The sequence below is a fragment of the Erinaceus europaeus genome, chromosome 10, assembly GCF_950295315.1.
Source record: "Erinaceus europaeus chromosome 10, mEriEur2.1, whole genome shotgun sequence".
Classification (NCBI taxonomy): Eukaryota; Metazoa; Chordata; class Mammalia; order Eulipotyphla; family Erinaceidae; genus Erinaceus; species Erinaceus europaeus.
This window is the reverse complement of record NC_080171.1, coordinates 13,677,920-13,705,715: the sequence shown is the minus strand read 5'-3', so window position 1 is coordinate 13,705,715 and position 27,796 is coordinate 13,677,920. Positions and strand designations below refer to the sequence as shown.

The window sequence follows — 27,796 nt, the reverse complement described above, 5'->3', positions numbered from 1 at the left end:
TGGCACTATGAGTCCATCGCTCCCGATGACCATTTTTTTCCATTTTATTGGACAGGACAGAGAATAAAATTGGGTGGTGGCTGGTTGGTAGTGCACTGGTTAAGCGCACATGGCATGAAGCCAAGGACCAGCGTAAGGATCCCGGTTCGAGCCCCTGGCTTCCCACCTGCAAGGGAGTCGCTTCACAGGCGGTGAAGCAGATCTGCAGGTGTCTTTCTCTCCCCCTTTCTGTCTTCCCCTCCTCTCTCCATTTCTCTCTGTCCTATCCAACAACGACAACACCAATTACAATAATAACTACAACAATAAAACAACTAGGGCAACAAAAGGGAAAAGATAAATAAATATTAAAAAGAAATCTTAAAAAAGAAAAAAGAACATGCAATGCAAGTGGTGAAGCAGGTCTGCAGGTGTCTTTCTATCCCCTTTTCTGTCTCTCCCCTCCTCTCAAATTCTCTCTGTCCTATCCAATAAAAAATGAAAAATGGCCTCCAGGAGCAGTGGATTCATAGTGCAGGCACTGAGCCCTGGAGGGAGGGAGGGAGGGGGAGAGAGAGGGAGAGAGAGGGAGAGAGAGGGAGGGGGAGCGAGGGGGGCAGATAGATACAGACTGGCTTCACTCTTGTGAAGCACCCGCCTGTAGGTGTGGTCATTTTTTTCTTTCTTCATCTGGGGAGAGCACAGAAAGGCTCCACAGAAAGGCTGAATAGGGCTGTGGCGCAGCAGGTTAAGCGCACATGGCGCAAAGCACAAGGACCGGTGTAAGGATCCGGGTTCAAGCCCCGGGCTCCCCACCTGCAGGGGAGTCGCTTCACAGGCGGTGAAGCAGGTCTGCAGGTGTCTGTCTTTCTCTCCCCTCTCTGTCTTCCCCATCTCTCTCCATTTCTCTCTGTCCTAAGACATCATCAATAACAACAACAATAATAACTACAACAATGGCAACACAAGGGAAAATTAATTAATTAATTTAAAGAAAAAAGAAAGGCTTAATAAAGCCTCAGTTTGAAGCCTTGGTCTACCTCTCACCAACTGTGTGATTTTAAGCAAATTACTATGCTTAACAGGGCTTCTGCTTTTTAAGATTTAAAAAAAAAATCTTTATTTATTTATTGGATCGAGACAGCCAAAAATAGAGAGAGAAAGGGGTGACGGAGAAGGTGACAGACAGACACCTGCAGGCAGCTCTGCTTTACCACTCACAGAGCTTTCCCCAAGCAGGTGGGGACCAGGGGCTTGAACCCAGGTCCTTGCTCATTGCAACATGTGCGCTCAACCAGGTGTAGCACCGCCTGGCCTCCAGGGCTTCTGCTTTCTCTTTGCTTTTGATTTCATTTTCTTTTTATTGACACCAGGGTTATCACTGGGGATCAGTGCCGGTACTATAAATCAGCGCTTCTGCTTTTCCATCAGAGAAATACCTTTCCCTGGTGGAGTTCTGGGGAAGTCTGTGTGCTAGGAGACATTCAGTGAGAGGTCAGAAGAAAGTGGCATCGCAAGAAATGGCAACTGACTTTTACCTTGAATTGCCTGGTCATACCTGTGTCTTTGAAGCCATCAGCACTGTGTTTCAGAGGTGGGCACAGAATCAATTAAAAATGACTAACAAAGAGCCCCCGGCTCCCCACCTGCAGGGGAGTCGCTTCAAAGATGGTGAAGCAGGTCTGCAGGTGTCTGTCTTTCTCTCCCCCTCTCTGTCTTCCCTTCCTCTCTCCATTTCTCTCTATCCTATCCAACAACAATGACATGAATCACAACAATAATAACTACAACAGCAATAAAAAACAACAAGGGCAACAAAAGGGAAAATAAATATTTAAAAGATGACTACCATTGAGCAAGGTGGGGGCAGGAACTGCACGTGAGCACAGAACAGGGACTCAGGAGAGGGTGGGCAGAAGCTTCTGGAATAGTTTTGGTTTCTATCTCTTACAAGATCCCTTCTAACCTTGAAAATTCCTCACCTCAATGCCAGGGAAGTGAGTGGCACCTATTATGACCATAATTAAATGCGTCCTATGGTTTGGGGGCATTTTGGTGGTGGGCATGGTGTGGAACTCCACTCTGTACCTACAATCTTGCAGACACCGCGATTAATCACACATTTAAAAAATGGCAAAACACAAAGTGTCTCCCAAAGGTGGGCTTCCCTATTGGAGCTTTATTCACCAGCGAGGAGCAATTATGTCTGTCTTGTAGGCAAGGAAATTATTCCTCAAGAGAGGAGGGTGGTGCTCCAAGCCCAACCAGCCCTGGACTTCTCCTGCAGGTCCAGCCAGTGAGCTCACCTGGTGATGGAAGGAGGAGCCAGCAGCCTCAGAGCTGAGCACAGACACAGCCTCACCCCCTCCTGTGAGAGAGGGACCACCCTCGGGCCCTGACACTCACCGTGGTGTCTTCAGAACAGGAGGCGATCTCGAAATCATTGAAAGGGTTCCACTTGATGTCTAAGACGTTCCCTCGGTGCCCACAGACCTTTGGGTAGTGAGGGTCCAACTTTCCTGTCTGGAAAACAGTGCCCAGGAGGGGTGGGTTAAGGAGGAGACTAATTTCACGTCAGCATCTACATGGCCACGTAGGCATCTCTAAGCAGACAGGAAGACGTACAGGATACAGAGGAGTGTGATCCTAGGCCTAGAGTCCCGGGGGAGTCACATCCTCTCTCGAAGCTCTGGTGTCCTCCTGAGTAAAAGGAGACGGACAATAGGAATCATTTCACAGGGTTGCTGTGAGGGTTGGTTGGAGGTATGGAAAGTCTAGCACAGTGCCTTGCACACCAGCAGGGGTTCAATAAAAGAACATTTCGGGGCTGGGAAGACAGTATAATATTTATGCAAAAAGACTTTCATGCCTGAGTAGCACCAAAGGTCTCAGGTTCAATTCCCGGGACCGACAGGAGCCAGAGCTGAGCGGTGCTCTAGTGATAACAACAAAGTGAAACAACACTTAAGTCGGCGACTGGGAAAGCAGCCCAACTGGCAGAGTAGTGGACTGCCATGCCTGAGGTGCCTGATTTAATCCCTGGCATCACATGTGTCGGAGTGGTGCTCTGACCTCTCTCTCTGCCTCAAGTAAAACTTTCATGTGTGATAAATAAAGTCAATATCTAAAAAAGAGCACTTCTGGGGGTCGAGCAGTAGCACAGCGGGTTAAGCGTACATGATGTGAAGTGCAAGGACCAGTGGAAGGATCCCGGTTTGAGCCCCCAGCTCCCCACCTGCAAGGGAGTCGCTTCACAAGCGGTGAAGCAGGTCTGCAGGTGTCTGTTTTTCTCTCCCCCTCTCTGTCTCCCCTCCTCTCAACTTCTCTCTGTCCTATCCAATAATGATAGCAATGGCAACAATAATAATGGTAACAACAAGGGCAACAAAATGGGGGGGGGATGGCCTCTAGGAGCAGTGGATTTGCAATGCAAGCACCTAGCCTCAGCAATAACCCTGGAGGCAAAAAAAAAAAAAAAAGCACTTCCTTTCTGACACTGCTGCTGGGAACATAAAATGATGCGTCCACTTTGGAAGATAGCAGTCCCTCAGAGAGTTAAACACTGAGTTACTATGCAACTTAGTACTTCCACCTTTAGATATGTCACCAAAAGAAATAAGACAAGAATATTAAAAACATGCCATGTCCTGGGAGTATGGATCGAGCTGCCAATGCCCATGTTGAGTGGAGAAGCAATTACAGAAGCCAGACCTCCCACCTTCTGCACCCCATAATGACCCTGGGTCCATATTCCCAGGGGGATAACGAATAGGGACGCTTTCAAGGGAGGTGATAGGATACAGAACTCTGGTGGTGGGAACTGTGTGGAATTGTACCCCTCTTAATCCTATGGTTTGTCAATATTTCTATTTTATAAATAGTAATAAAAAAACAAGCCATGTCCACAGCAGCATCATTCATGATAGTCAAAAGGCGGACACGAGCTGGGTGGAGGCAGAGTTGGTTGAGTGCACATGTTACAGTGCACAAGGACCTGGGTTCAAGCCTCCAGTCCCCACCTGCAGGAAGATATGCAAACAGTGAAGCAGGAGCTGTCTCTGTCTCTGTTCTTATTTCCTCCTTTCTTCCCAATTTTTTTTTAAAGTAAGGACTCAGATTTTTTTAAACTTAAAAAAAATCTATTTACTATTGGATAGAGACAGAGAGAAATTAAGAGGGGAAGTGGAGATAGAGAGGGAGAGAAGCAGAGACACACCTGCAGCCCTGCTTCACCACTGGTGAAGCTTTCTCCCTGCAGGGGAGGACCAGGGACTTGAACCCAGGTCCTTGCGTACTGTCATGTGTGTGTTTAACCAGGTGTGTCACCACTTGGTCCCCCCCCTTCAATTTGCGTCAAATAAATAAATAAATAAATAAATGGAGAAATCAGGCGGTAGCACAGTGGGTTAAGCGCATGTGGCGCAAAGCGCAAGGACCGGTGTAAGGATCCTGGTTCAAGCCCCCGGCTCCCCACCTGCAGGGGAGTCGCTTCACAGGCGGCGAAGCAGGTCTGCAGGTGTCTATCTTTCTCTCCCCCTCTCTGCCTTCCCCTCCTCTCTCCATTTCTCTTTGTCCTATGCAACGATAGCAGCAACAACAATAAGAATAACCACAACAATGATGGAACAAGGGCAACAAAAGGAAAAAATGGTCTCCAGGAGCAGTGGATTCGTGGCGCAGGCACGGAGCTCCAGCGATATCCCTGGGGCAAAAAAAAGCCGCACAATGGGCTGGGTGGTGGCGCACCTGGTTGAGCGCGCCATGCTACGGTGCGCAAGGACCCGGATTCGAAATTTGCCGAGTGGTGAAGCAGTGCTGTAGCTGTCTCTGTTTCTCTCCCTCTCTATCATCTTCTTTCCTCTTCATTTTTAGCTGTTTCTATCCAATAAATAATTTTTCAAAAATAAATAAAATAAAAAGCTGCATAACAATGCATGATCCACATAGGTGATGTGCCAGTTCTGGCTTCTCGCTTGATTAAATCAACACCTTCCCTGGAACCAGGTATTCAGGAACCATGGTTCACACATTACAGTGCCCAAGGCCCCAGGTTCAAGCCCCTGGTCTCCACCTACAGGGAGAAAGCTTCATCAATGGTCTATCTCTCTTTTCCCTTTCTCTACCTCCTCCCTTCTCAATTTCTCTCTGTCTCTATCCAAAAATAAACCAATCAATCACTAAATATAAAAAAGGAAAAAGAAAAAAACACACATACATAGAGAGAGAAGAGAGGAAAGAAAAAATTCGGACAGGTGTTGTTTATTGGTGATATGTGAGAAGGTGAAATAAGTTCCATTTATTTCAGGCAATTCTGTTCTCTCCAAGGTTGCAGAAAACACAAACAAACAAACCCCACTCAGCTCATGGACAGAAGTTGAGAAATAAGAACAGATAAGGTAGAACTTGGGCTGGGTTTGGTGTATCATATCAGGTCCTGGTGCTGACGGTGGAGGAGGACCTAGGATGGGGATGAGAGTTTTTTTTTTTTCTTTTTGCAGAAAATTGAGAAATATTACACATGTATCAACAACTGTATTTACTATAAAACCCCTACCTACACCCCCCCCCCCCCCCCCCCCGCCAAAGGACCCCAGGAAAGGCAGAGAGAGGCATGCTCCCTGCCTGCTGCAGTTGGTTCCAAGTAGAACCAGGTTGAAGAATGGTCACTGTTGGGCACTGAGTCTCCACAGCCCAGTATCCAGCCTCAGACCTCTCACCCAGCCCGCAGGCCACGTTACACCTGTTGTTGGGTGAGTTTTCAACAATTAAAATTGTGCAACTATGTACATCAAAGTGAAAGTGCTTAACAGTCAGCTATGATTACACGTAGACATAATAAGCTCAGCAATCTAGTACACAGGTCTAAAGAAGGCACTGTCAATTTTTTTAAAAGATTTTATTTATTTATTCATGAGAAAGATAGGAGGAGAGAGAGAAAGAACCAGACATCACTGGCACATGTGCTGTCAGAGACTGAACCCAGGACCTCAGGCTTGAGAGTTCAATGCTTTATCTACTGCACTACCTCCCGGATGATGGTGCTGTAAAATTTCTAATTAAGCAATTACTACTCAGCCCTAGACACTCTCCTCTCCTACCCCCTACCTCACATCCTTCAATCACTCTATTTACTCAACTAACTACACAACAGAAAGTAAGGTATAGCTCCTAATCTCTTCTGAAGCATCGGCAATATTGTCACCCCTTGATAATCTTTAGAAGGAAAAAAAAGTACACAATTGGCCAGGAAATATATTGGCAAAAAAATATATATCATCTAAAAGACAATTATTGTCTCTATGGCAATTTTTATTAGAATCATCAAACAAGGGAGTCGGGCTGTAGTGCAGCGGGTTAAGCGCAGGTGGCGCAAAGCACAAGGACCGGCACAAGGATCCCGGTTCGAGCCCCGGCTCCCCACCTGCAGGGGAGTCACTTCACAGGCGGTGAAGCAGGTCTGCAGGTGTCTGTCTTTCTCTCCTCCTCTCTGTCTTCCCCTCCTCTCTCCATTTCTCTCTGTTCTATCCAACAACGATGACAACAACAATAATAATAACTACAACAATAAAAAAACAACAAGGGCAACAAAAGGGAATAAATAAAATAAAATAAATTAAAAAAAAATTTAAAAAAAAAAAAGAATCATCAAACAAGTAAATTCAGTAAAACTCGAGGCTAATTTAGACTAGACTAAAATCCTAGGGGTTTGGGGCTGGGTGGTGACGCACCTGGTTGAGCGCACATATTACAGTGCAGAAGGACCCGGGTTTGAGCCCCCGGTCCCCTCCTGCAGGGGGGAAAGCTTTGCGAGTGGTGAAGCAGTGCTGTAGGTGTGTCTCTGTCTCTCTCCCTGTCTCTCTTCCCTCCTCCTCTCAATTTCTGGCTGTCTCTATCCAATAAATAAATAAATAAACACAATTAAAAAATTTAAAAAATACTTAAAAAAATCCTAGGGTTTTTCTTCCCCAGCTTGAGGCCAGACCCCATAGGCCAATTTGGATACAACAGATGACACTCAAAGCTTTAACAGCTGAGAAGATACCAAGCTCATCAGACAAAGAGGGACTACAAAAAAAAAGGGCAAGAGACTGGTTCACTTAATGGTGGCCTCTTATTCACAACCAGGCCACCTCATCACCAAGGACCTAGGATTCCCATTCAGATGCAATGGGCCTAGACCTCTAACAGACCCCTCTCTCCACCATCACTGGTCACTTCCATAAGGAATGTCACCATAAGCCCTTTCCATATATATATATATATATATATATATATATATATATATATATATATATTCCCTTTTGTTGCCCTTATTGTTTTATTGTTGTAGTTATTCTTGTTGTCATCGTTGTTGGATAGGACAGAGAGAAATGGAGAGAGGATGGGAGACAGAGAGGGGGAGAGAAAGATAGACACCTGCAGACCTGCTTCACCGCCTGTGAAGGGACTCCCCTGCAGGTGGGGAGCCAGGGGCTCGAACCAGGATCCTTACACCGGCCTTTGTGCTTTGCACCACGTGTGTGTAACCCGCTGCGCTACCGCCCGACTCCCCTGCCCTTTCTTTCAATGGCATCGCCAGGACATTGTCCCCACTATAGAGCAGCAATGGTAGGGGGCTTTATGAAAGGAAGCTGGGTCACTTGAGGAAGACGGGCCCTGAAATGAGTGCAGCCTAGAATGTTCCCAGCTGTGACCATGGACTGCAAGCTCAGATTCACTGGGACTTGGAGGTTACACAGGTTCTTCCACTAAATATGAATAGATATGGGCCCTGTGTCAGGTTGATATGGTAAACAGTTGAGTGTATATATATTTTCTTCAACTTTGGGAGCTACTCTCTGCCCTAATCCAGCTTTCTAGTTCTATTTTCAAACCTGATCATATCTTCCCAGACAATATTTTTAGCCTACCTCCATGTTAACTATCAAGTCCAGGTAAAATCACTAAAATCATGGGCCCCAAGAACAAACCTAGAATAGATTTCCTAGCTCCTTATCCCCCTTAAAATCTCTATTCTCATCTGCTCTATTTCTACTTTCTGGTTCCTATTTATTAAACATTTTGTCCTGCCTTTAACTTACTGCCTTTCAGACAACAAGTTGCAGATGATACTATGATTCCTTCCTGAACTCTATGGGCAGATGACCTCACCATTGTGTCCTAGAACCTCACCTCCCCAGAGCCCCACACTACTAGGGGAAGACAGAAACAGACTGGGGTATGGATCAACTTGCCAATGCGGAGAAGAAATTGCAGAAGCCATACCTCCCACCGTCTGCACCCCATAAAGACCTTTGGTCTATACTCCCAGAGGGGGAGAAGTATTAGGCAGCGATGGCTAGAGGGTTCTAAAAGCCAATTCCATCAGGACCCAGAGACAGAAGAGGAAAAAAAATAAAAAGGACATTTGGAAGTAGTAATAAGTGTAGCTGTGACTTCAAATGGAAGAGAATGCAAAACCATAGGGGAAAAAAAATATCGACAGTTACAGAAATAATAGTCAACCCATATCTGTGACCTTGGGAGAACCACTGCAGTTTCCAATGAAGGGAGTGGGGGACACAGAAATCTGGTGGTGGGAACGCTGTGGAATTGTACCCCTGTTATTTTGTAAATCACTAATAAAAAAATAGAATTAAAACTCTGGGCTCACCTGGTAGGCGGGACATGTGACGCCATGCATGTGGTGAAGGTATGGTTACATGGGGGTGACACAGCACTGGGGGAAGCTGGGGTGCTGTGACATCTCTCCCCTCTCTCCATCTCTCTGTCTAAAAGGAAGTCTGTTCTGGCTCTGCAAAACGAACAGATTTGCTACAAATCTATCTATCTATCTATATATATAGCTTTTTTTCCCTTTTTATTCCTACCAGAGCACTGCTCAGCTCTGGTTTATGGTGGTACATGGAACTGAACCTGGGACTTTGGAGCCTCAGGTAAGAGAGTCTGTTTGCATAACCATTGTGCTATCTGCCCCTGCCCCAAATCTTTTTCTTTTTTTTTTTAATTTTCTTTATGAATAGAGAGTCAGAAATTGAGAGGAAGGGGGAGTTCGAGAGGGAGAGAGACAGAGAGACACCAGCAGCCCTGCTTCACCACTTGCAAAGCTTTCCCCCTGCAGGTGGGCCTGAACCTGGGTTCTTGCACACTGTAACATATGTGCTCAACCAGGTGTGCTACCACCTGTCCCCAGCTACAAATCATATATATATATAATTTTTTTTTTTTGCCTCCAGGGTTATTGCTGGGGCTCAGTGCCTGCACCATGAATCCATTGCTCCTGGAGACCATTCCCCCCTTTTGCTGCTCTTGTTGTAGCCTTGTTGTGGTTATGATTGTTATTGTTGATGTCGTTCGTTGTTGGATAGGACAGAGAGAAATGGAGAGAGGAGGGGAAAACAGAGAGGGGGAGAGAAAGACAGACACCTGCAGACCTGCTTCACCGCCTGTGAAGCAACTCCCCTGCAGGTGGAGAGCCGGGGGCTCGAACCGGGATCTCGAACAGAGATCCTTACATTGGCCCTTGCGCTTTGCGACACGTGCGCTTAACCTGCTGCGCTACTGCCCATCCCCAATTATTCACATCTTATAGATGAGGTATAAAAGATTTGTAGCGGGGGGTCGGGCGGTGGCACAGCAGGTTAAGTGCACATGGAACAAAGTGCAAGGACCAGCATAAGGATCCTGGTTCAAGCCCTCTGCTCCCCACCTGCAAGGAGGGGTCGCTTCACTGGCAGTGAAGCAGGTCTACAGGTGTCTGTCTTTCTCTCCCCCTCTGTCTTCCCTTCCCCTCTCGATTTCTCTCTGTCCTACCCAACAACAATGATAACAACAACAAAAAGGGCAACAAAAATGGGAAATCCTGGAGCAGTGGATTTGTAGTGCAGGCACTGAGCCCCAATAATAATCCTGGAGGCCAAAAAAAAAAGGTGAATAATCTCTTCCTTGCCCTGTAGGATAAAATGAGACACTGTGTATGGGAAGAACCAAAACAGAGCTAGCCTAGAGGAAGTGCTCAGATAAAAGTAGCTATCATTATTGAGTGTATGTGTGTGTACGTTACAGAAGAGGGAGAAAAGACTGGAAGAAAATATCCCCCAATATTATCATGGGTATCTCTAGATGCTCGGAGAATTGGGTGGCATTTTTATTATCTTCCATATATTTTAATTTGTAATCCTTCTAACCTGTTATGAAAGCTGTAAATTCTGCAATAAAAAGCTATTACAGTGGCACGCCTAGCTGAGCGCGCATGTTACAGTGTGAAAGGGCCCAGGCTCAAGCCCCTGGTCCCCAACTGCAGGGGGAAGCTTCATGGGCAGTAAAGCAGGGATGCAGATGTCTCTCTGTCTCTTTCTTTCTCTATCTCCCCCCCAATTTCTCTCTCTGTCCAATAATAAGCTAAAAAAAAAAGGATTTATTTAAAAAAAAGTATTTAGGAAGTGCAGACTCTCTGAAAGGAAGGATAACCAAAATTAGTTATAAAATTGTAAAGATGGGAGTCCAGCGGTAGCACAGCGGGTTAAGCGCACGTGGTGTAAAGTGCAAGGACCGGCATAAGGATCCCAGTTCGAGCCCCTGGCTCTCCACCTGCAATGGAGTCACTTCAGGGCAGTGAAACAGGTTTATCTTTCTCTGTCCCTCTCTGTCTTCCCCTCCTCTCTCCATTTCTCTCTGTCCTATCCAATAACAATGCCATCAACAATAATAACTACAACAACAATAAAAGCAACAAGAGCAACAAAAATGATATAAATAAATGAATTATTAAAATTTTTAAAAAAATTGTAGAGAATAGGACAATGAGTCAGCTCAAAGTGTCAGAGTACAGGACTTGCATTCTTAAGCCCCCAGAAGTCCTGGGTTCAATACCATAAACCTGTACTCAGCAGTGCTCTGGTCTTTCTCTGTGTGTGTATCTTTCATAAAAAGAACAAATAAATTAACCAGTCTCAAAAGCTGCAGAGTCTAAATGGTTCTCAGAGACCAGATGGCAGCGCACAGCAGAGTATTCTGATTTCTGAAGAACACTTTTATTTATTTATTTATTTTAAACGAGAGCTCCAAAGAGGAAGATACACAGAGAGGTAACAGGGCACCGATCAGCTCTGGCATATGGTGATGGTGGGAACTGAACCTGAGGCCTCTGGTGCCTCAGGAATGAAAGTCTTTTTGCATTACCATTAGGCTGTCTCCCCAGCCTTAGTGTTGGGATTCCTTGCATGCAGCAGACATCACTAATGGATCTCAGCACCTCCTGCTGGCTCCACATTGGAGAAGAGACCTGCCAGGGACTCCTGAGACAGGGAGGGGCAGAGCTGGGCTCCGGCTCCCAAGTGTGAGTCCAGTCCGGTGCACTTGCTGACTTTCTGCTCAACAACCTTTCCCCTTCACAGGGTAGTTTCTGGGTCAAAGGGCTTGCACAGAGCTGTCTTTAAGCTTGGGCTACTCAATTACCCTCAGGGCCACTATCTTTACTCTCTGGCACAGGGCCATGACCCAGTTCCTTCCCTGAACGTTTCTCAGAGGGTTATTTGTCAGGAGGCAAAATAACAGGCTAACTGGCCAGGAGCCCCTTTCAGACCCAGCCCTCCAGCCTCCAGCCTCCCTCTCCCAGCTTGGAGATGCTGCAGGCACAAGACAAGTTCAGGGCCAGGCAGCATCCACACAGACAGCTCCCGCAGCAGTGAGCCCCGGCCAGTGCTCCTGCAGGCCTCCAGAGATGCCAGCCCCAGACAGCTTCTCTGTCCTTCCAGTGGGCAAAGGACAGCTGGTTCTCCCCAGAGAACAGCAGCAGGCCTGTCTGTACCTAAGAGGGTTTATACTGGGGATGGACATTAGCAGTCATTAGCCACTCTGATGAGCTATTGACCCGACTGCTAAAAGCCCCGCCTTGGTGAGAACGTATATAATCAAGAAGTCACTCTGTCTAACCAAGTTTTCTTCCTGGGACAGGCCTCTGATTCATGGGGGGGGGGTGCAAATTCTTCGGTCAATTAATTAACAGGATAGGACAGAGAGAAGTCAAGAGAGGGATGGGGAGACAGAGAGGGAAAGAAAAAGAAAGACACCTACGATACTGCTTCACTGATCACGAGGCTTTCCCCCTGCAGGTGGGGACTGGGGACTGAACCCAGCTCCTTGTGCACTGTAACATGTGCGCTCAACCTGGCACGCCACCAGGGATGCAAGTTGTACCTTCCAGGAGATACACCTGCTCCCTAGGCAGAGCCCAAGCCAGCCTGGCTCCAGGTTACAGTGGCAGGCGAGTAGGGGATGCTCTGGGGCAGAAGTCTCGAGCCGACCTCCGCCTGCAGGGTGGGAGAGGCCGGGAGGCGAATGCCACGCCTTCAAGCATTCCCAGAAACAGGTCCTTTCTATCCACAGTGTCACAGTCATGGCTCCAGTGACCCTCCTCTCTTCCCTGCCCTCTGCTAGCCCCCCCCCCCCAACAGATGCAGGAGGTCCAAGAGATGAGAAGAGCAGGCTCTGGCTTTCTGGGCTTAAGTTCCTGTTACAACAGTTATTGTTATGGGACTTTGGGCAGGTGATCTCAGATGTTTCCTTATCTCAGAAGAATGCAAGTGTGATTGCCTAACACAGAATGGGCATTCAACTGACTTATTAACTTTTTAATAATTTAATTTCTGTGGGTGGAGGTAGATAGCATAATGGTTATATGGTTATGCAAAGAGACTCTCATGCCTGAGGCTCCAAAAGTCGCAGGTTCCCTCCCCCATACCACGATAAGCCAGAGCTGAGTAGTGCTCTGGCAAAAAACAAAACAAACAAAACAAGCAAAAAACAAATCCATTACAGATTTAAAACAAATTAATTTAATTTTTGCCACCAGGATTAATACTGGGGCTTGGTGCTGACCCAACTCCACTGTTTCTGGCAACCTTTAGAGACAGAGGAAGATAGAGATAAAGAAAGAGAAGAGAGGGGCTGGACGGTGGCGCGCCTGGTTGAGCACACATGTTACAATGCACAAGGAGCAGGGTTCGAGCCCCTGGCCCCCACCTGTAGGGGGAAAGCTTTTGTGAATGGTGAAGCAGGGCTGCAGGTGTCTCTGTCTCTATCTCCCTTTCCCTCTTGGTTTCTGGCTGTCTCTATCAAATAAATAAATAAAGACAATACAAAAAAATTTAAAGAGAGAGAGGGAAAGAGAGGAGAGATACTAGCAGCGCTGCTTCCCCACTTCTGAGACTTCCCACATGGGAGTGTGTGCGCACTATGGGCTGAGCCACTCCCCAACTCCTGAATTCAATGAGTCAGTACAAGTAATGTGCTTGGGACAGTGCCTGGCGTATGTTAGCAGCCAGGAAACTGGCCAGCGAGACGCTGGTGGAAAAGGACCCAAGTTGGGGGGGGCGGGGAGTGTTTTGCAGACACTGATTATGGAGAGATGAGAAATTATACCCTGTACCGAAAACTATTCCACTCCCAATAAAATGATTTAAAAAATGAAAATTATGGGGCGGGGGAGATAGCATAGTGGATATGCAAAGAGACTCTCATGCCTGAGGCTCCCAAGTCCCAGGTTCAATCTCCCACACTGCCATAAACCAGAGTTGAGCAGTACTCTCTGGCAAGAAAGAAAGATAGAAAGAAAGAGAAAAAAGGAAAGAAAGAGGGAGTCGGGTGGTAGCACAGTGGGTTAAGCGCAGGTGGCACAAAGCGCAAGGACTAGCCGGCGTAAGGATCCCGGTTCAAGCCCCTGTCTCCCCACCTGCAGGGGAGTCGCTTCACAGGCGGTGAAGCAGGTCTGCAGGTGTCTGTCTTTCTCTCCCCTTCTCTGTCTTCCCCTCCTCTCTCCATTTCTCTCTGTTCTATCCAACAACAACGACATCAGTAACAACAATAATAACTACAACAATAAAAACAAGGGCAACAAAAAGGGAATAAATAAATATTAAAAAAAAGAAAGAAAGAAAGAAAGAAAAGAAGGAAAATCTCTTGCCTTCCATTTAGACAGACAGACAGACAGACAGACAGACAGACAGGCAACAACTTCAGAGTATGTGACTGACTGTTTTCCCAGGAGGGCCCAGAAGAACTCTCTGTGAACCACCCCTAGCTGTCAGTGTGGGCTCTCTGCATAGTCAGGGATGAAGCAGGGCCCTCTCAGGAACGACTCCCCAGCCCTTTCCTCACCAGCAGAACAGCTGAGCGTGAAGACGGCTGCCTACAGAACCCCACGCCGCAGAGGGACTCCGGTCATCCCACTTGGTCACCTCTGGAGATGAGGCTCTCACTTCTTCCCCCAAAGGCTCGTTCTACTTTCAGACTTCAGTGAGCCGCGAGAAAGCACTCCTCCCCTTCAGCCCTGGGTGAGGCCCCTGCGGTCTCTCCTGCTCCCCTCACTGGCATTTCTGAGTCTGCTCTTAGGGCTACCTTTTCAAATCACCTGGTTTTTTGCACCAGGTTTGGCTTGGCTTGGTGCCTGTACAACTCCACCACTCCCAGAGGCCTTTTATTTATTTATTTTCCAAAGAAGAGACTGAGAGACACACAGAAGAGGAGAGACACCTGCAGCACTGCTCCACTACTTGTGAAGGTGGAGACTGGAGACTTGAACCTGGGTCCTAGAGCAGGGTGATGTGTGTACTCTACTTGTGTGTCACCACTCAGATCCTTTTAGCTCTGTTCTGGGGGGCCCAGAGACGCCTGCCTTTCTTTCCTGTCCTAGGTCAGTTATTTGGCTATTTGAAGCCAGGGGAGAAGTCCCATCCTCAGGTGTGTTCTTTCCCCTGGCTGAATACACCCGTAAAACCAGAAGATACTTGCAAAAAGCCTAAAGCAGACTAGCCCTCACTCTGCACTTTCTGTGAGATTTGAGTGGGGAGATAAGAGGTACACGCAATGCAAGGCTCTGTGATTTAAAATGTCTGCTGGGGCAGGGGGTGAGCTGTGACGAGGGGGACGGTAAGCTGTGACGAGGGGGACGGTATTTCACCTGCAGGCAACAGGGAGTCTCAGGAAGCGTTTGATCAGGGGCCCAGCAAGGTTCACCCTAGACCAGAGAAGGGTCAGTCTGGCCTCTGAAAGAACAGCATTGGAGTGGCCCTTTTTCTTGAGGGGCCAAATAGACATGGAAGCACAGAGTGGCCCTGGTTTCTGTTTGTCCCCTCAGGCCCCAGACCTGCTCTGATCTGGCTCATTCCCAGAAACATTCCAGAGCTTTGCCTTCTCCCCCCCCCCCCCAAGCTCCACACCTCACAGCAAAGTCCACCCTCCTCACCTGCTCAGAGGGCGTCTCCTCTGCAGGATGGTTCTCAGGGTCAGAAGCCCCAGCTAGCATGTGCCGGGCACAGGGCCGGACTCCGCTTACTGCTGCCTATGTCCCCACCACAGTCTTGGCAGCAGAGGCTGCAAGTCCCTCCCTCCTCTGGCTCAGGGTCAGGGTAAGGGTGAGCGCAAGGCAGGGAGTCACTCCCTTTGGGACAGTTGACACCAGCTGGGGCCCTGGGGCGGCAGTGAACTGTGTAACTCTGCGGCAAAACCAGTCATCTCCCAGCACAGGCACTCCTGCACAATGCTGGCATGAACGATTAGCTAGCTTGCTGTTTCCTTCCTTCTCCACAGCACTGATGCCTCTGTGTGTCTGCACAGAATGCAGTCCTAAGCTTCCTCCCCCCTGCCCTCAATCCTGGGCTTCTGTTCTGGTCCCTGCCCTTATTGCTCACGGCCTTTTGAAAAGGCGTCACCCTGAGTTTCAGCGTCATTTGTTCAGTGGAGGCAATCACCACCCTGCCCCCCCCCCCCAAGTGGACTAGTGAAAGCATCATCCCTGGCTACCACAGGAAAGAGATCTGTCTGGCCCAGGAAGAGTGTTGCATGATGGGACCAGCACAGGGGTCACCCCTAGTTTCTCATTCTCGCTCGGTCACAGTGGGTGGACCTTTTGTCAAAGTGGCAACCTGGTGCATCATATAGAACCTTCTGGATCCCAGTGCGAACATACCCAATACAAAGGAAGAGAGGAATTCCAGAGGCAATCGGGGACAGTCTCACAACGATGGAGAATCAGGAGACAGAGAAGTTACTGTCAGTCCTGCGACCTTTATAGGAATGTCAGAAAATGTCCCTCTCAGAATTGCATGCTGAAGTTTAAATAAAGTGACAGAATTTGGGGGCTGGGTGGCGGCATAACTGGCTGAGCACACATGTTACAATTGCCAAGACCTAGGTTCAAGCCCCCAGTCCCCACCTGCAGAGGGAAAGCTTCCCAAGGGGTGAAGCAGATCTGCAGGTGTCTCTCTTCCTGTCTCCCCCTTCTCTCTCAATATCTGACTGTCTCTATCAAATAAGTAAAGATAATAAAAAATTAAAGTAGCAGGATTTCTAGAATTCACTTTGAAATACTTTGGGGGGCAGTCTGAGGGAAGGATGGAGGGGTGGATGAATCAGGAGGAGCAAACTCTTGAAAATTCTAGAATCCTGCAGCTCTGGAAGTGGATAAAATGTTGGCTCCTCAAACACGAGGTCCTGAGTGCATTCAATCCCTGGCATTGAATGTGCCAGAGTGATACTCCGGTCCTCTCTCATTAATATACAAATATTTTTCATAAAGAAATTCTCAAATCTACTTTTGAGGGCTGGGCAGTGGTGCAGCTAATTGAGCGCACACATTACCAAGGACAAGGACTCAGGTTCAAGCCCTCCCTCCCCCCACCCCCACCAGCAGGGGGGAAGCTTCACAGAAATGAAGCAGCACTTCAGGCCTCTCCTCTCACTCTCTCTACTCCCCTTAACTCTCTCAATATCTGTCTTATCAAATAGAAACAACAAATATTTTTTTTAGAAGTTAAAAAAGAAATAATACAATCTACTTTCCTGTTTCTTTTTTCTTTTTCTCATAGTTCTGAAAGGGACTAGGTTAGAATCTACTTCCCGAAAAGGCAGCTTGCACACCAGCAGGGTGGCATCAGCCAGGAGCAGAGATGCCAGAATCAGCCAATGAAAACACTGAATTCCCAGTGAAATCTGAAGTTCAGAGAAACAACGTACACTGTATATATTTTTTCTACTATGTTTCATGCAGTAGTTTACTTAGAGTTAAAAAAAGCATATGTGTGTGGGAGTCGGGCGGTAGCGTAGCAGGTTAAGCACAGGTGGCACAAAGAGCAAGGACCAGTGTAAGGATCCCGGTTCGAGCCCCCAGCTCCCCACTAGCAGGGGAGTCGCTTCATAGGCGGCGAAGCAGGTCTGCAGGTGTCTATCTTTCTCTCCCCCTCTCTGTCTTCCCCTCCTCTCTCCATTTCTCTCTGTCCTATCCAACAACAACGTATCCAACAACAACGACATCACTAATAACTACAACAATAAGACAACAAGGGCAACAAAAGGAAATAAATAAATAAGTAATAAAAAAAGCATATGTGAAAAATAGTTTGGCAGTTTCTCATAAAACGAAACATGGATCCATTTTACAACCCAGTGTTTGAATTTCTGAGCATTTATCTTAGAAAGGAAAACTTGCTGAAGTACACACACACACACACACACACACACACACACACACACACACCGTGCACAGATGTCTGTGGCAGTTTTATTAGAAACAGTCCCAAGCTGGAAGCAGTCCAGATGGCTTTCAGTAAGTGAATGGCTGCATCCACCTGTGGTACCTCCACCTCACAGAAGACACATTAGTAACACAAGGAATGAACGACGGACACACTCAACAGCCATGCAAGAACGCCAGAGAATTATGCTGAGTGATGACAGCTAAAACCCACAGGGTCATATACCAGGCAATTCCATTCACATGACATTCTTAAAAAGGCAACATACAGACGTGAAGAATAGATCAGAGGCTGTCAGGGCTAAGAGCGAGGAGATAGTTGGAGGGAAGCAGCTGTGGCAGCGATACAAGGGTCGTTTGAATGATCTCCGTGAGGGGACCTTCTGTGTCTTTTTAAAATTTATTTTATTTTATGTATTTATTCCCTTTTGTTGTCCTTGTTTTTATTGTTGTAGTTATTATTGTTGTTGTTACTGATGTCATCGTTGTTGGATAGGACAGAGAGAAATGGAGAGAGGAGGGGAAGACAGAGAGGGGGAGAGAAAGACAGACACCTGCAGACCTGCTTCACCGCCTGTGAAGTGACCCCCCTGCAGGTGGGGAGCTGGGGGCTCGAACTGGGATCCTTATGCTGGTCCTCACGCTTCGTGCCATGTGCGTGTGCTTAACTTGCTGCGCTACCGCCTGACTCCCACGAAACTTAATTTTAACTGGACCTCCTGATTTTTGCCATTACTGTTGTTGCTGGGGCTTGACGCTGGTGCCCCCTCTGGTGAACTATATCAGTAACCACCGCCCTCCCCCCATCTGTATTTTATTTGGCAATTATGGGACTTGTTGGAATGCAGACTCTCATTCCCTCCAGAGACCTACTGACTCAAAATATGTAGGAAGACACTCTAGTGTGAATTCTGATTAGTGGCTTCCAGCCCTCAGATGTGCAAGAATTTCTAGTGGTCTATGTTAGCAGTGATTACATGTATCCTCCAACTATTTATGATATTAAAAAATAAAATGAGAAATCCCAAAGGGGGAGTTGGGCGGTAGCAGCGGGTTAAGCACATGTGGTGTGAAGCGCAAGGGCCGGCATAAGGATCCCAGTTCGAGCTTCCCGGCTCTCCATCCGCAGGGGAGTCGCTTCACAGGCGGTGAAGCAGGTCTGCAGGTGTCTGTCTTTCTCTCCCCCTCTCTGTCTGCCCCTCCTCTCTCCATTTCTCTCTGTCCTACCCAACAACAACAACAACAATAACTACAACAATAAAACAACAAGGGCAACAAAAGGGAATAATAATAATAATAATAAAAAGTCCCAAAGGAACCAGCACATTTTACCTAGGGTCAGGCTCCACGGGACACTGAGTTTCAACCCTCTAGTGGCAGCCAGTAAACTTAGAGGAGTCAGACAGACTCCTATGTGGGCTTCCAGGCCTTCCCCATCCTACCCTGTTCCCCTCTCTGACCTCACCTCCTAGGCTGCTGCCTAGGACAAAGCACCAGTGTGTCTTTTAAGCCCACCCAAACCACCCCTATACCTCAGGGCCTTTGCACTGTCTGTGTCTAGAGCTTCAAGGGGCTCTCGGCTCAACAGCTGCCTCCTCAGAAAGACCATCCAACCATCCTGTCTAAACCACTAAACTACGGACCTTCCACTCAAGCCACACTCCACAGCATCAAACCAACTTCCTTCTTACTATCAGTAGCACCTTAGTTTCATTGAGCATTTCACAGAAGTAAGAAACTGTGGGCGGGGGTAGACAACACAGTGGTTATGTAAAGAGACTCTCATGCCCAAGTCTCCAAAGTCCCAGGTTCAATCCCCTGTACTACCATAAGCCAGGGCTGAAGTGCTCTGGTAAAAAAAAAAAAAAAAAAAAAAAAAAGGCAAAAAGAAGGGAGAGGAGGAGGTGATGGGGAGGGGGTAGAGAAAGGAGAAGCAGCAGCAGCTGTGACAATGCTTCAATGCTTGAAGAGTTTGAGTAATAAAAATCAGGAAAACGGGAACCGTTGCAAGTATGTTAGGAGGTGCTAGCAGAACAAACAACTCTAAGGCAAAGGGCTCAGCGCACAGTGACCTGAGCAGTGTGCTGTGTTCTAAAAGGGAGAGAACCGCAGGCATCTGGGGGAGGGATACACAGCGGCGCTCCTTGAACAGGCTACGTCTTTCCATCTCCACAGTCACGCTCTGCCACGGCCTCCTTCCACGTCCCGTTTAGTTTTAATTCCTAGGCATCCAGTCTTCTTTTACTCTACTGCAATGTTGGCATATTCTAACCATTCTTGGTCTGTAAAGATGCAATTTATTTATTTACTTTTTCGCCTCCAGGATTATCGCTGGGGCTTGGTGCCGACGCTATGAGCCCACTGCTCCCGGCAGCCAATTTTCATTGTTGTTGGGTAGGACAGAGAGAAACTGAGACAGGAGGGAGAGATAGAGAGAGAGGGAGAGAGACACCTGCAGACCTTAGGGCTCGAACCGGGATCCCTGGATCCTTGGTGGGTGCTTGCGCTTTGTACTGTGTGCACTTAACCTGGTGTGTCACTTATTTTGTATTCAGTCACCTTCCACACACTCATTACTTTTCCAATACCTTGACCACATGTTCTTTTGAGTTTTTATGTAGACAATAATACCTATAAGTAGTAGTGGTCCTTTTTTTTTTTCTTTAACAATCCTTATACCATGAATTATTATTTTTTTAGTCTTGCTATGAAGGTCTCTATATTTTTTTAAATATTTATTTATTTATTCCTTTTTTTTTTGCCCTTGCTGTTTTATTGTTGTAGTTATTATTGTTGTTATTGATGTCATCGTTGTTGGATAGGACAGAGAGAAATGGAGCGAGGAGGGGAAGACAGAGAGGGGGAGAGAAAGATAGACACCTGCAGACCTGCTTCACCGATTGTGAAGCGATTCCTTTGCAGGTGGGGAGCCGGGGACTCAAACCAGGATCCTTACGCCAGCTAGTCCTTGTACTTTGTGCCACCTGTGCTTAACCCACTGCACTACTGCCCAACTAGCGCTCTGTATTTTTTTTTTTTAAATAAAGATGTTCTTTAAAAAATTTACTTATTAATGAGAGAAGGCAGAGAAAGGGAGAGAGGGGAGAGGGAGAGGGAGAGATAACCAGAGAGTAACTTGCATATGTGATGTCAGGGATCAAACTAAGGGGACCAACCTCATGCTTGACAGTCATTATACTAACACCTCATTGTACTACCTCTGGGGCCTTGACTTTTTTTTTTTTTTTAAAGATTTGTTTATTTGTTACACTTGAGAGAATTCCACATGAGAGAATGAAATAAGCCAGAGTACCACCCTGGCTCAGATGGCACCAGGGGGGCACCGGAAACTGGCATGTAAATCCAGTGCTCTGCCAGCTGAGCTATTTCCCCCGCCATGAAGCCAGGATCTCTCATTTTTTAGTGTGTGTATTTATTTATTTTCCCCTTTTGTTGCCCTTGTTTTTTTAATTGTTGTTGTAGTTATTATTGTTGTTGTTGTTGATGTCATCACTGTTGGACAGGACAGAGAGAAATGGAGAGAGGAGGGGAAGGCAGAGAGGGGGAGAGAAAGATAGACACCTGCAGACCTGCTTCACCGCCTGTGAAGCGACTCCCCTGTAGGTGGGAAGCTGGGGGCTCGAACCGGGATCCTTACGCCGGCTAGTCCTTGCGCTTTGTGCCATGTGCGCTTAACTTGCTGTGCTACTGCCCACCTCTCAGGATCTTTCATTTATAGTGGATTTTAGTTCCCTTTGTTTGTTTGTTTTTACCAGAGCACTGTTCAGCTATGGTTTATGGTGGCGCAGGGGATTGAACCTGGGGCTTTGGAGCCTCAGGCATGAGAGTCTCTTTGTATAACCATTATACTATTTACCCTCCACCCTTTAGTTCACTTTTTAAAATCTTATTGAGGAACCATTATTTTACACAAGTGTTGTCAGAGGGGTACAATTCCACATCTCTCCAGAACCTGTGTCATATTATTTACTTACTGAATGTGAAAGGAATGCTTTACCGTTCCTTCTTACACGGGTGATGTTAGCAGCATATTAGTCAAGAGATCATATGTCACCAGTATAATCAATAGTGGGACAAGATGACATCATTTGTTACGTGAAGACATGAACTGAGGATATGCCATTATCAGTTCTGATAATGCATAATAAGCGGAAGTTGGACTAATCCAATGTAGGAACATGATACTAAACTGGCCCTCATGCCCTAATCCAGCTTTCTAGTCCTATTCTAAACTCTGACATCAGCTTCCCAGACAGTATTTTTTTTTCTCCTCCTCCAGGGTTATTGCTGGGCTCGGTGCCCGCACCATGAATCCACCGCCCCTGGAGGCCATCTTTTTTTTCCCCCTTTTGTTGCCCTAGTTGTAGCTTCGTTGTGGCCATTACTATTCCCTTGTTGACGCAATTCGTTGTTGGATAGGACAGAGAGAAATGGAGAGAGGAGGGGAAGACAGAGAGGGGGAGAGAAAGATAGACACCTGCAGACCTGCTTCACCGCCTGTGAAGCGACTCCCCTGCAGATGGGGAGCCGGGGGCTCGAACCGGGATCCCTACGCCGGTCCCTGCGCTTTGCGCCACATGCGCCCAACCCACTGTGCCACCGCCCGACCCCCAACAGACAGTATTTTTAATTCACCTGCAATGTCAGCTATGAGGCTCAGGAAAAGATTATTAAAGTCATGGGCCCCTTGGAACATACCTAAAATAGACTTCCTAGTTTCTTCCCACACAAAGACCCCTAATTTCAATCTGCTCTATTCCTGTCTTTGGGTTCCTGTTTATTAAACAATTTGTCCTGTTTTATATCTTACTGCCTTTCAGCCACCAAGTTGCCGATGCTACCATGACTTCATCCTGACTTCCCTGGGCAGTCGATCTCATCAATGTGCCCAGAAGTTTCACCTTTCCAGAGCCCTACCCCATTAGGGAAAGACAGAAACAGGCTGTGAGTATGGATTGACCTGCCAACGTCCACATCCAGCACAGAAGCAATTACAAAAGCCAGACCTCCCATCTTCTGCATCCCATAAAGATTTTTGGTTCATAATCCCAGAGGGATATAGAATAGGGAAGCTTCCAATGGAGGGGATAGGACATGGAACTCTGGTGGTAGGAACCATATGGAATTGTATTCCCTGTTATCTTAAAATCTTGTTAATCATTATTAAATCACTAATAAAAAAATTAGAAAAAAAGTCAGTATCACGAAATAAAGTCAACTAAGAGTTGGTCTGTGGCAAACCCAATTGAGCACATATGTTACCATGTGCAAGGACGTGGGTTCAAGTCTCTGGTCCCCACCTGCAGTGGGAAGCTTCATGAGCAGTGAAGCAGTGCTGTAGGCGTCTCTCTTGTCTCACTCCTTCCCCTCGCAATTTCTCTATCAAATTAAAAAATATCAAATAAATTAAAAAGTAAAATTTACTAAGAGATATGACACATAATTATAGTACATAAATCTGAGTTAGATTTTGGACCAGAAATGAAATTTCCCTATACACATATGAAGAGAAAGATAGAAGAAGAAGCTAGAAGCCAAGCTGGCAGAATGTGAACAAGTGGTGAGTCTAGGGCAGGGAAACCGGGTCAACTATCTCTGTGACTCTTCTGTAGGGTTGGGACTCTTTTCAAAATCAAATGGTTTCAAAACTCTCTACTCCCTATATGTTAGTAAGACTTCCTCTAGTTTGCATATATATATATTTTAATCATGAATAGGCATGGAGATTAATCAAATAATTTCTGAAAAGAACTATATGGGTTTTTCCCTTTTACTTGCTAGTATAATGACTTACATTTACAATTTCACTAAAATTAAACTATCCTTTGTTTCTAGAACTTTCTTTCTTTCTTTTTTTTTTCTTCCTTAAATCAAAGGACCTGGATTCAAGACCCCTGATACCACATGGGAACATTAAGAAAAGGGGAATGGTGTTATGGTCTCTCTCCTTACCTCTGTCTTTCAACCTTTTTTTTTTTTTTAAACAGAAACACTGGGAGCAGTGGAACTGTGCAGGTACGAAGTATCAGTGAGAGTCCTGGGTGTGGGGGCAGCAGTGGTACGCACACACCACCGCGTGTAAGGATCTAGGTTCAAGATCCTGGTCCCCACTTCATGAGTGGCAAAGCAGATGTCTCTTTCTTTCCCTCTGTCTCCCTTTACCCTCTCAATTTCTCTCTGTCTTATCAAATTAAAAAAAAATAGTCAATAAATAAATGTATAAAGAAGAAAATCTTGGTGAGCAAAACACTCACTTTCAGTTTTCCTTAACTATCAACTTTGCTTACATCTTGCTGAGACAGCCCTGTCGTTTTTTCTCTTCTGTCACTGTCTGTTCTTGGAAGCCAGGTTCCATGGGCTTCACAGAACAAGGAAGGGGGCGGTGCCCCTCTCTTTTCCATTTCTCTGGATGTGCTTGTCAAAGACTGGAACAGCCAGCTTCTTGACAGTCACATAGACATCGCCTGTCAAACCACATGGGCCTGGCGTCATTCTTACATGCATGTTGGTGTGAAGTGTCACCTGTACAAAGTGCACAGAAGGAAGCCCTCAGCCTACTGAACTTCAGGGAAACGCTTTAGCCACACAAACCTCCATCATGCTCCTGGCTGACCCAGAGGAGGCCCCTCCCAATGCGTTGCTATCTAACCATCACTTCCTCCTTCCTTTAGGGGGAAGCTCTGATCCTGCTTTTCTTTTCTTTTTTTTTTTTTTTAAATATTTATTTTATTTATTTATTCCCTTTTGTTGCCCTTGTTGTTTTATTGTTGTAGTTATTATTGTTGTTGTCGTTGTTGGATAGGACAGAGAGAAATGGAGAGAGGAGGGGAAGACAGAGAGGGGGAGAGACAGACACCTGCAGACCTGCTTCACCGCCTGTGAAGCGACTCCCCTGCAGGTGGGGAGCCGGGGTTCGAACCGGGATCCTTCTGCCGGTCCTTGTGCTTTGCGCCACCTGCGCTTAACCCGTTGCGCTACAGCCCGACTCCCGATCCTGCTTTTCTTGACAGGCCTTTTCTTGTTTTTCTTTTAAAGTTCCCTACTGATCTATTCCTCCCTTAAAGTCCAGTTTGAAATTTTCCCAGTAGCTTAGTGTTACATGTAGAGTGTTAAGCAGCAGTGCCATGAAGGGCCTTGAAAACACCACTTGCTGTTTCCTTTTGCCCCTGCAGCCCTGCTCCCCTGCAGCCCCGCTTCCCTGCTGGTGAAGGGGGGGTCTGAACTCAGTCCCTTGCACATAATGTGTAATTTAGAGGTGTGGCCATGGAGTAACAGGGAATGGAGGTGACCCCCTCACCCCCACTCCCCCCCAAAAAAGCAACAACAAATAACTACAACTGTTGACCTTAACAAAATCCCACCAGCTACAACTGAGACATCCGTATAGTCTCAGCCACCAAGCTGCAGATGCTATCATGACTCCATCCTGACTTCCCTGGGCAGACGACCTCACCCATGTGTCCTGGAACCTCATTTCTCCAGAGCCCTGCCCCACTGGGAAAGACAAAAACAGGCTGGAGGTATGGATCGACCTGCCAATGCCCATGTCCAGCGGAGAAGTAATTACAGATGTCAGAACTCCCATCTTCTGCTCCCCCCAGTTTTGATCCATATTCCTAGTGGAGAAGAAATGATAGGAGGAAGATGAACTCCAACTCCATCAGAAACCAGACAGATAGGAGGAAAAAGGGAGGGATATTTGGATGTAATAATAGGTGTGTGTGTGTGTGTGTGTGTGTGTGTGTGTGTGTGTGACTTGGAAAGGAAGAGAAGGTGGGACCTTAAAGGGGGGGGCAAATATGGACACGTAATTACAGAAATAACAGTCAACCCATACTTGCAACCTCGGGAAGAACTGCCGTAGCTTACAATGGAGGGATTTGGGATCCAGAACTCTAGTGGTGGAAATGGTGCGAGGAGCTGTAAGTCTATTAAATCACAAACAAACATAATGTGTGTACTCTCCAGCCCCTATTACTATTTTTTTTTTTTTAACCAAAGTACTGGCTGGCTCTGTGGGGGGATTGAACCTGGAACTTTAAGCCTCAGACATTTAAGTATTTTTGTGAAACCATTATGCTATCTCCTCTACCAGTGATAGATTTTATTGTCTTTAAGTTCCAGGTATTTAAAATTTTTTATTCTGGTGTCTTTGACCTAGAAGTTATTTAGAGGATTTTATTATTTTCCCAAGTACTGCTTAACTCTGGTTTATAGTGGTGCCAGTGATTGAATTTGAGACTGTGGAGCCTCAGCATGAATGTTATTTGCATAGCCACTGGCCCTAGAGATTTCTAAATGGGAATTGACAAACAACCTTTGTTACTGATTTTTTTTTAATTTTAATTTTTTTATATTTATTTATTCCCTTTTGTTGTCCTTGTTGTTTTATTGTTGTAGTTATTATTGATGTCGTTGTTGTTGGATAGGACAGAGAGAAATGGAGAGAGGAGGGGAAGACAGAGAGGGGGAGAGAAAGACAGACACCTGCAGACCTGCTTCACCGCCTGTGAAGCGACTCCCCTGCAGGTGGGGAGCCGGGGGCTCGAACTGGGATCCTTATGCCAGTCCTTGCGCTGTGCTTAACCCACTGAGCTACCGCCCGACTCCCTTGTTACTGATTTCTAACTTAATTGCATTAGGATCAGAAATCCTAGACGATGACATTCTAATTTGCATTTATGACGTCAAGTCTGAAAGTTCTTTGGGGGAGTGAGGTTCTAAAGTCTATTTGTAGCTTCAGCTGACTGACTCAGGGTAACCCACATGCGCGGCAAGCTTAGACTACACATTTTCCTGTCCTTTTCTTTTTCTCTTTGGTAGTCAGTGGTTTCACTGCTCTAAGCCAATATATGTTTTCAAACAGAGAGAGGGAGAGACACTGCAGCACTGAAGCTTCCCCCAGGGCCATTGTTCTCCTATGTGGCATGCTGAGGGTTCAAGACTGGGCTCTGCATTAGCAATGCAGGCACCCTTCCAGGTGGAGCTAGCTCACAGCTCCCCTATTATTATTTATTTATTTTTGCCATTTTTCCCTTTTGTTGCCCTTGTTGTTTATCGTTGTTGTTATTATTGTTGTTGTTATTGCTGTCATTGTTGGATAGGACAGAGAGAAATGGAGAGAGGAGGGGAAGACAGAGAGGGGGAGAGAAAGATAGACACCTGCAGACCTGTTTCATTGATTGTGAAGCGACTCCCCTGCAGGTGGGGAGCTGGGGGCTCAAATTGGGATCTTTATGCTGGTCCTTGCGCTTTGCGCCACCTGCACTTAACCCGCTGCACTACCGCCCGGTCCCCTTCCTTGACTGTTATTATATATTTAGAGAGAGAAGGAGAGGGAGAGGGAGAGGGAGAGGGAGAGGGAGAGGGAGAGGGAGAGGGAGAGGGAGAGGGAGAGGGAGAGGGAGAGGGAGAGGGAGAGGGAGAGGAAGAGAGAGAGAGAGACCTGTGCGCTAGCATATGCAATACCAGAATTGAACCTGGGCTTAGGGTGCGGGCAAAGGAATAGATAACGTAAAGATTATATGAAGAGACACTCTCATGCTTCAGGCTCCAAAGTCCCAGGCATCCATAAAAGCCAGAGCTAAGCAGTGCTCTGGAAAAAAAACAAACAACAACAAAAACCTGGGGCCTAAAACACATGAGTTTTACATTTTACTCATCAAGTTGGTTACTGGGTCACTGAGTTGCCTTGATGTGAATCTGTGAGTCTTTCATCCAGACTGGGAATGCTCTCTTTTGCAGAGACTTTCTCTCTCTCTCTCTCTCTTTAAATTTTTATTATTAGATAGAGACAGAGAAATTGAGAGGGAGAAGGAGATAAGAAAGGGAAAGACAGAGAGACACCTGCAGCCCTGCTACACCACTCATGAAGCTTCCTCCCTGCAGGTGGGAACCAGGGGCTTGAACCCGGGTCCTTGCACACTGTAGTATGTGCACTTAACCAGGTGCGTCACCGCCTGGCCCTGAGAGATGTTCTCTCTTATGTCTCTGCAAGCTACAGGCAGCAATGACCAAGGGCTCCTCCAGTCTTTTTGGAGATTCTGCCTTAAGGCAGAGACTCAAGCTGGAGAAGCCTTGCTATGAAATTAATCTATAGGATTATTAGAAGCTGGGGGGGTGGGGAGGGTTCAGAAGCTGTTAGCAGCGAACACGTAGGATCAGCCGGGTACAGTCCGTATTTACCCGCAAGGCCAGCCTGTTCTCCTTGTTTGCTCACTGCTAACCTCTCCTCCTCAGATTCTGGCCCATGTCTGTTTCCTTTGG

At 46.7% G+C, this 27,796-nt stretch overlaps 1 protein-coding gene across 4 annotated transcripts in view; it reads right to left on the bottom strand.

Annotated features, from left to right (window-relative positions):
* The window catches only part of CORO2A (coronin 2A), a 93,553-nt gene that overhangs the window by 17,824 nt on the left and 47,933 nt on the right, over positions 1–27,796 (bottom strand). For 3 of the 4 annotated variants that reach the window (XM_060199113.1, XM_060199112.1, XM_060199114.1), the window contains exon 3: positions 2,386–2,502. In XM_060199113.1, coding sequence (XP_060055096.1) covers positions 2,386–2,502 — 117 coding nt within the window. Of the gene's footprint in view, positions 1–2,385; positions 2,503–15,223; positions 15,299–27,796 lie in introns of those variants that run through there. The other variant, XM_060199115.1, reaches the window with a different exon arrangement.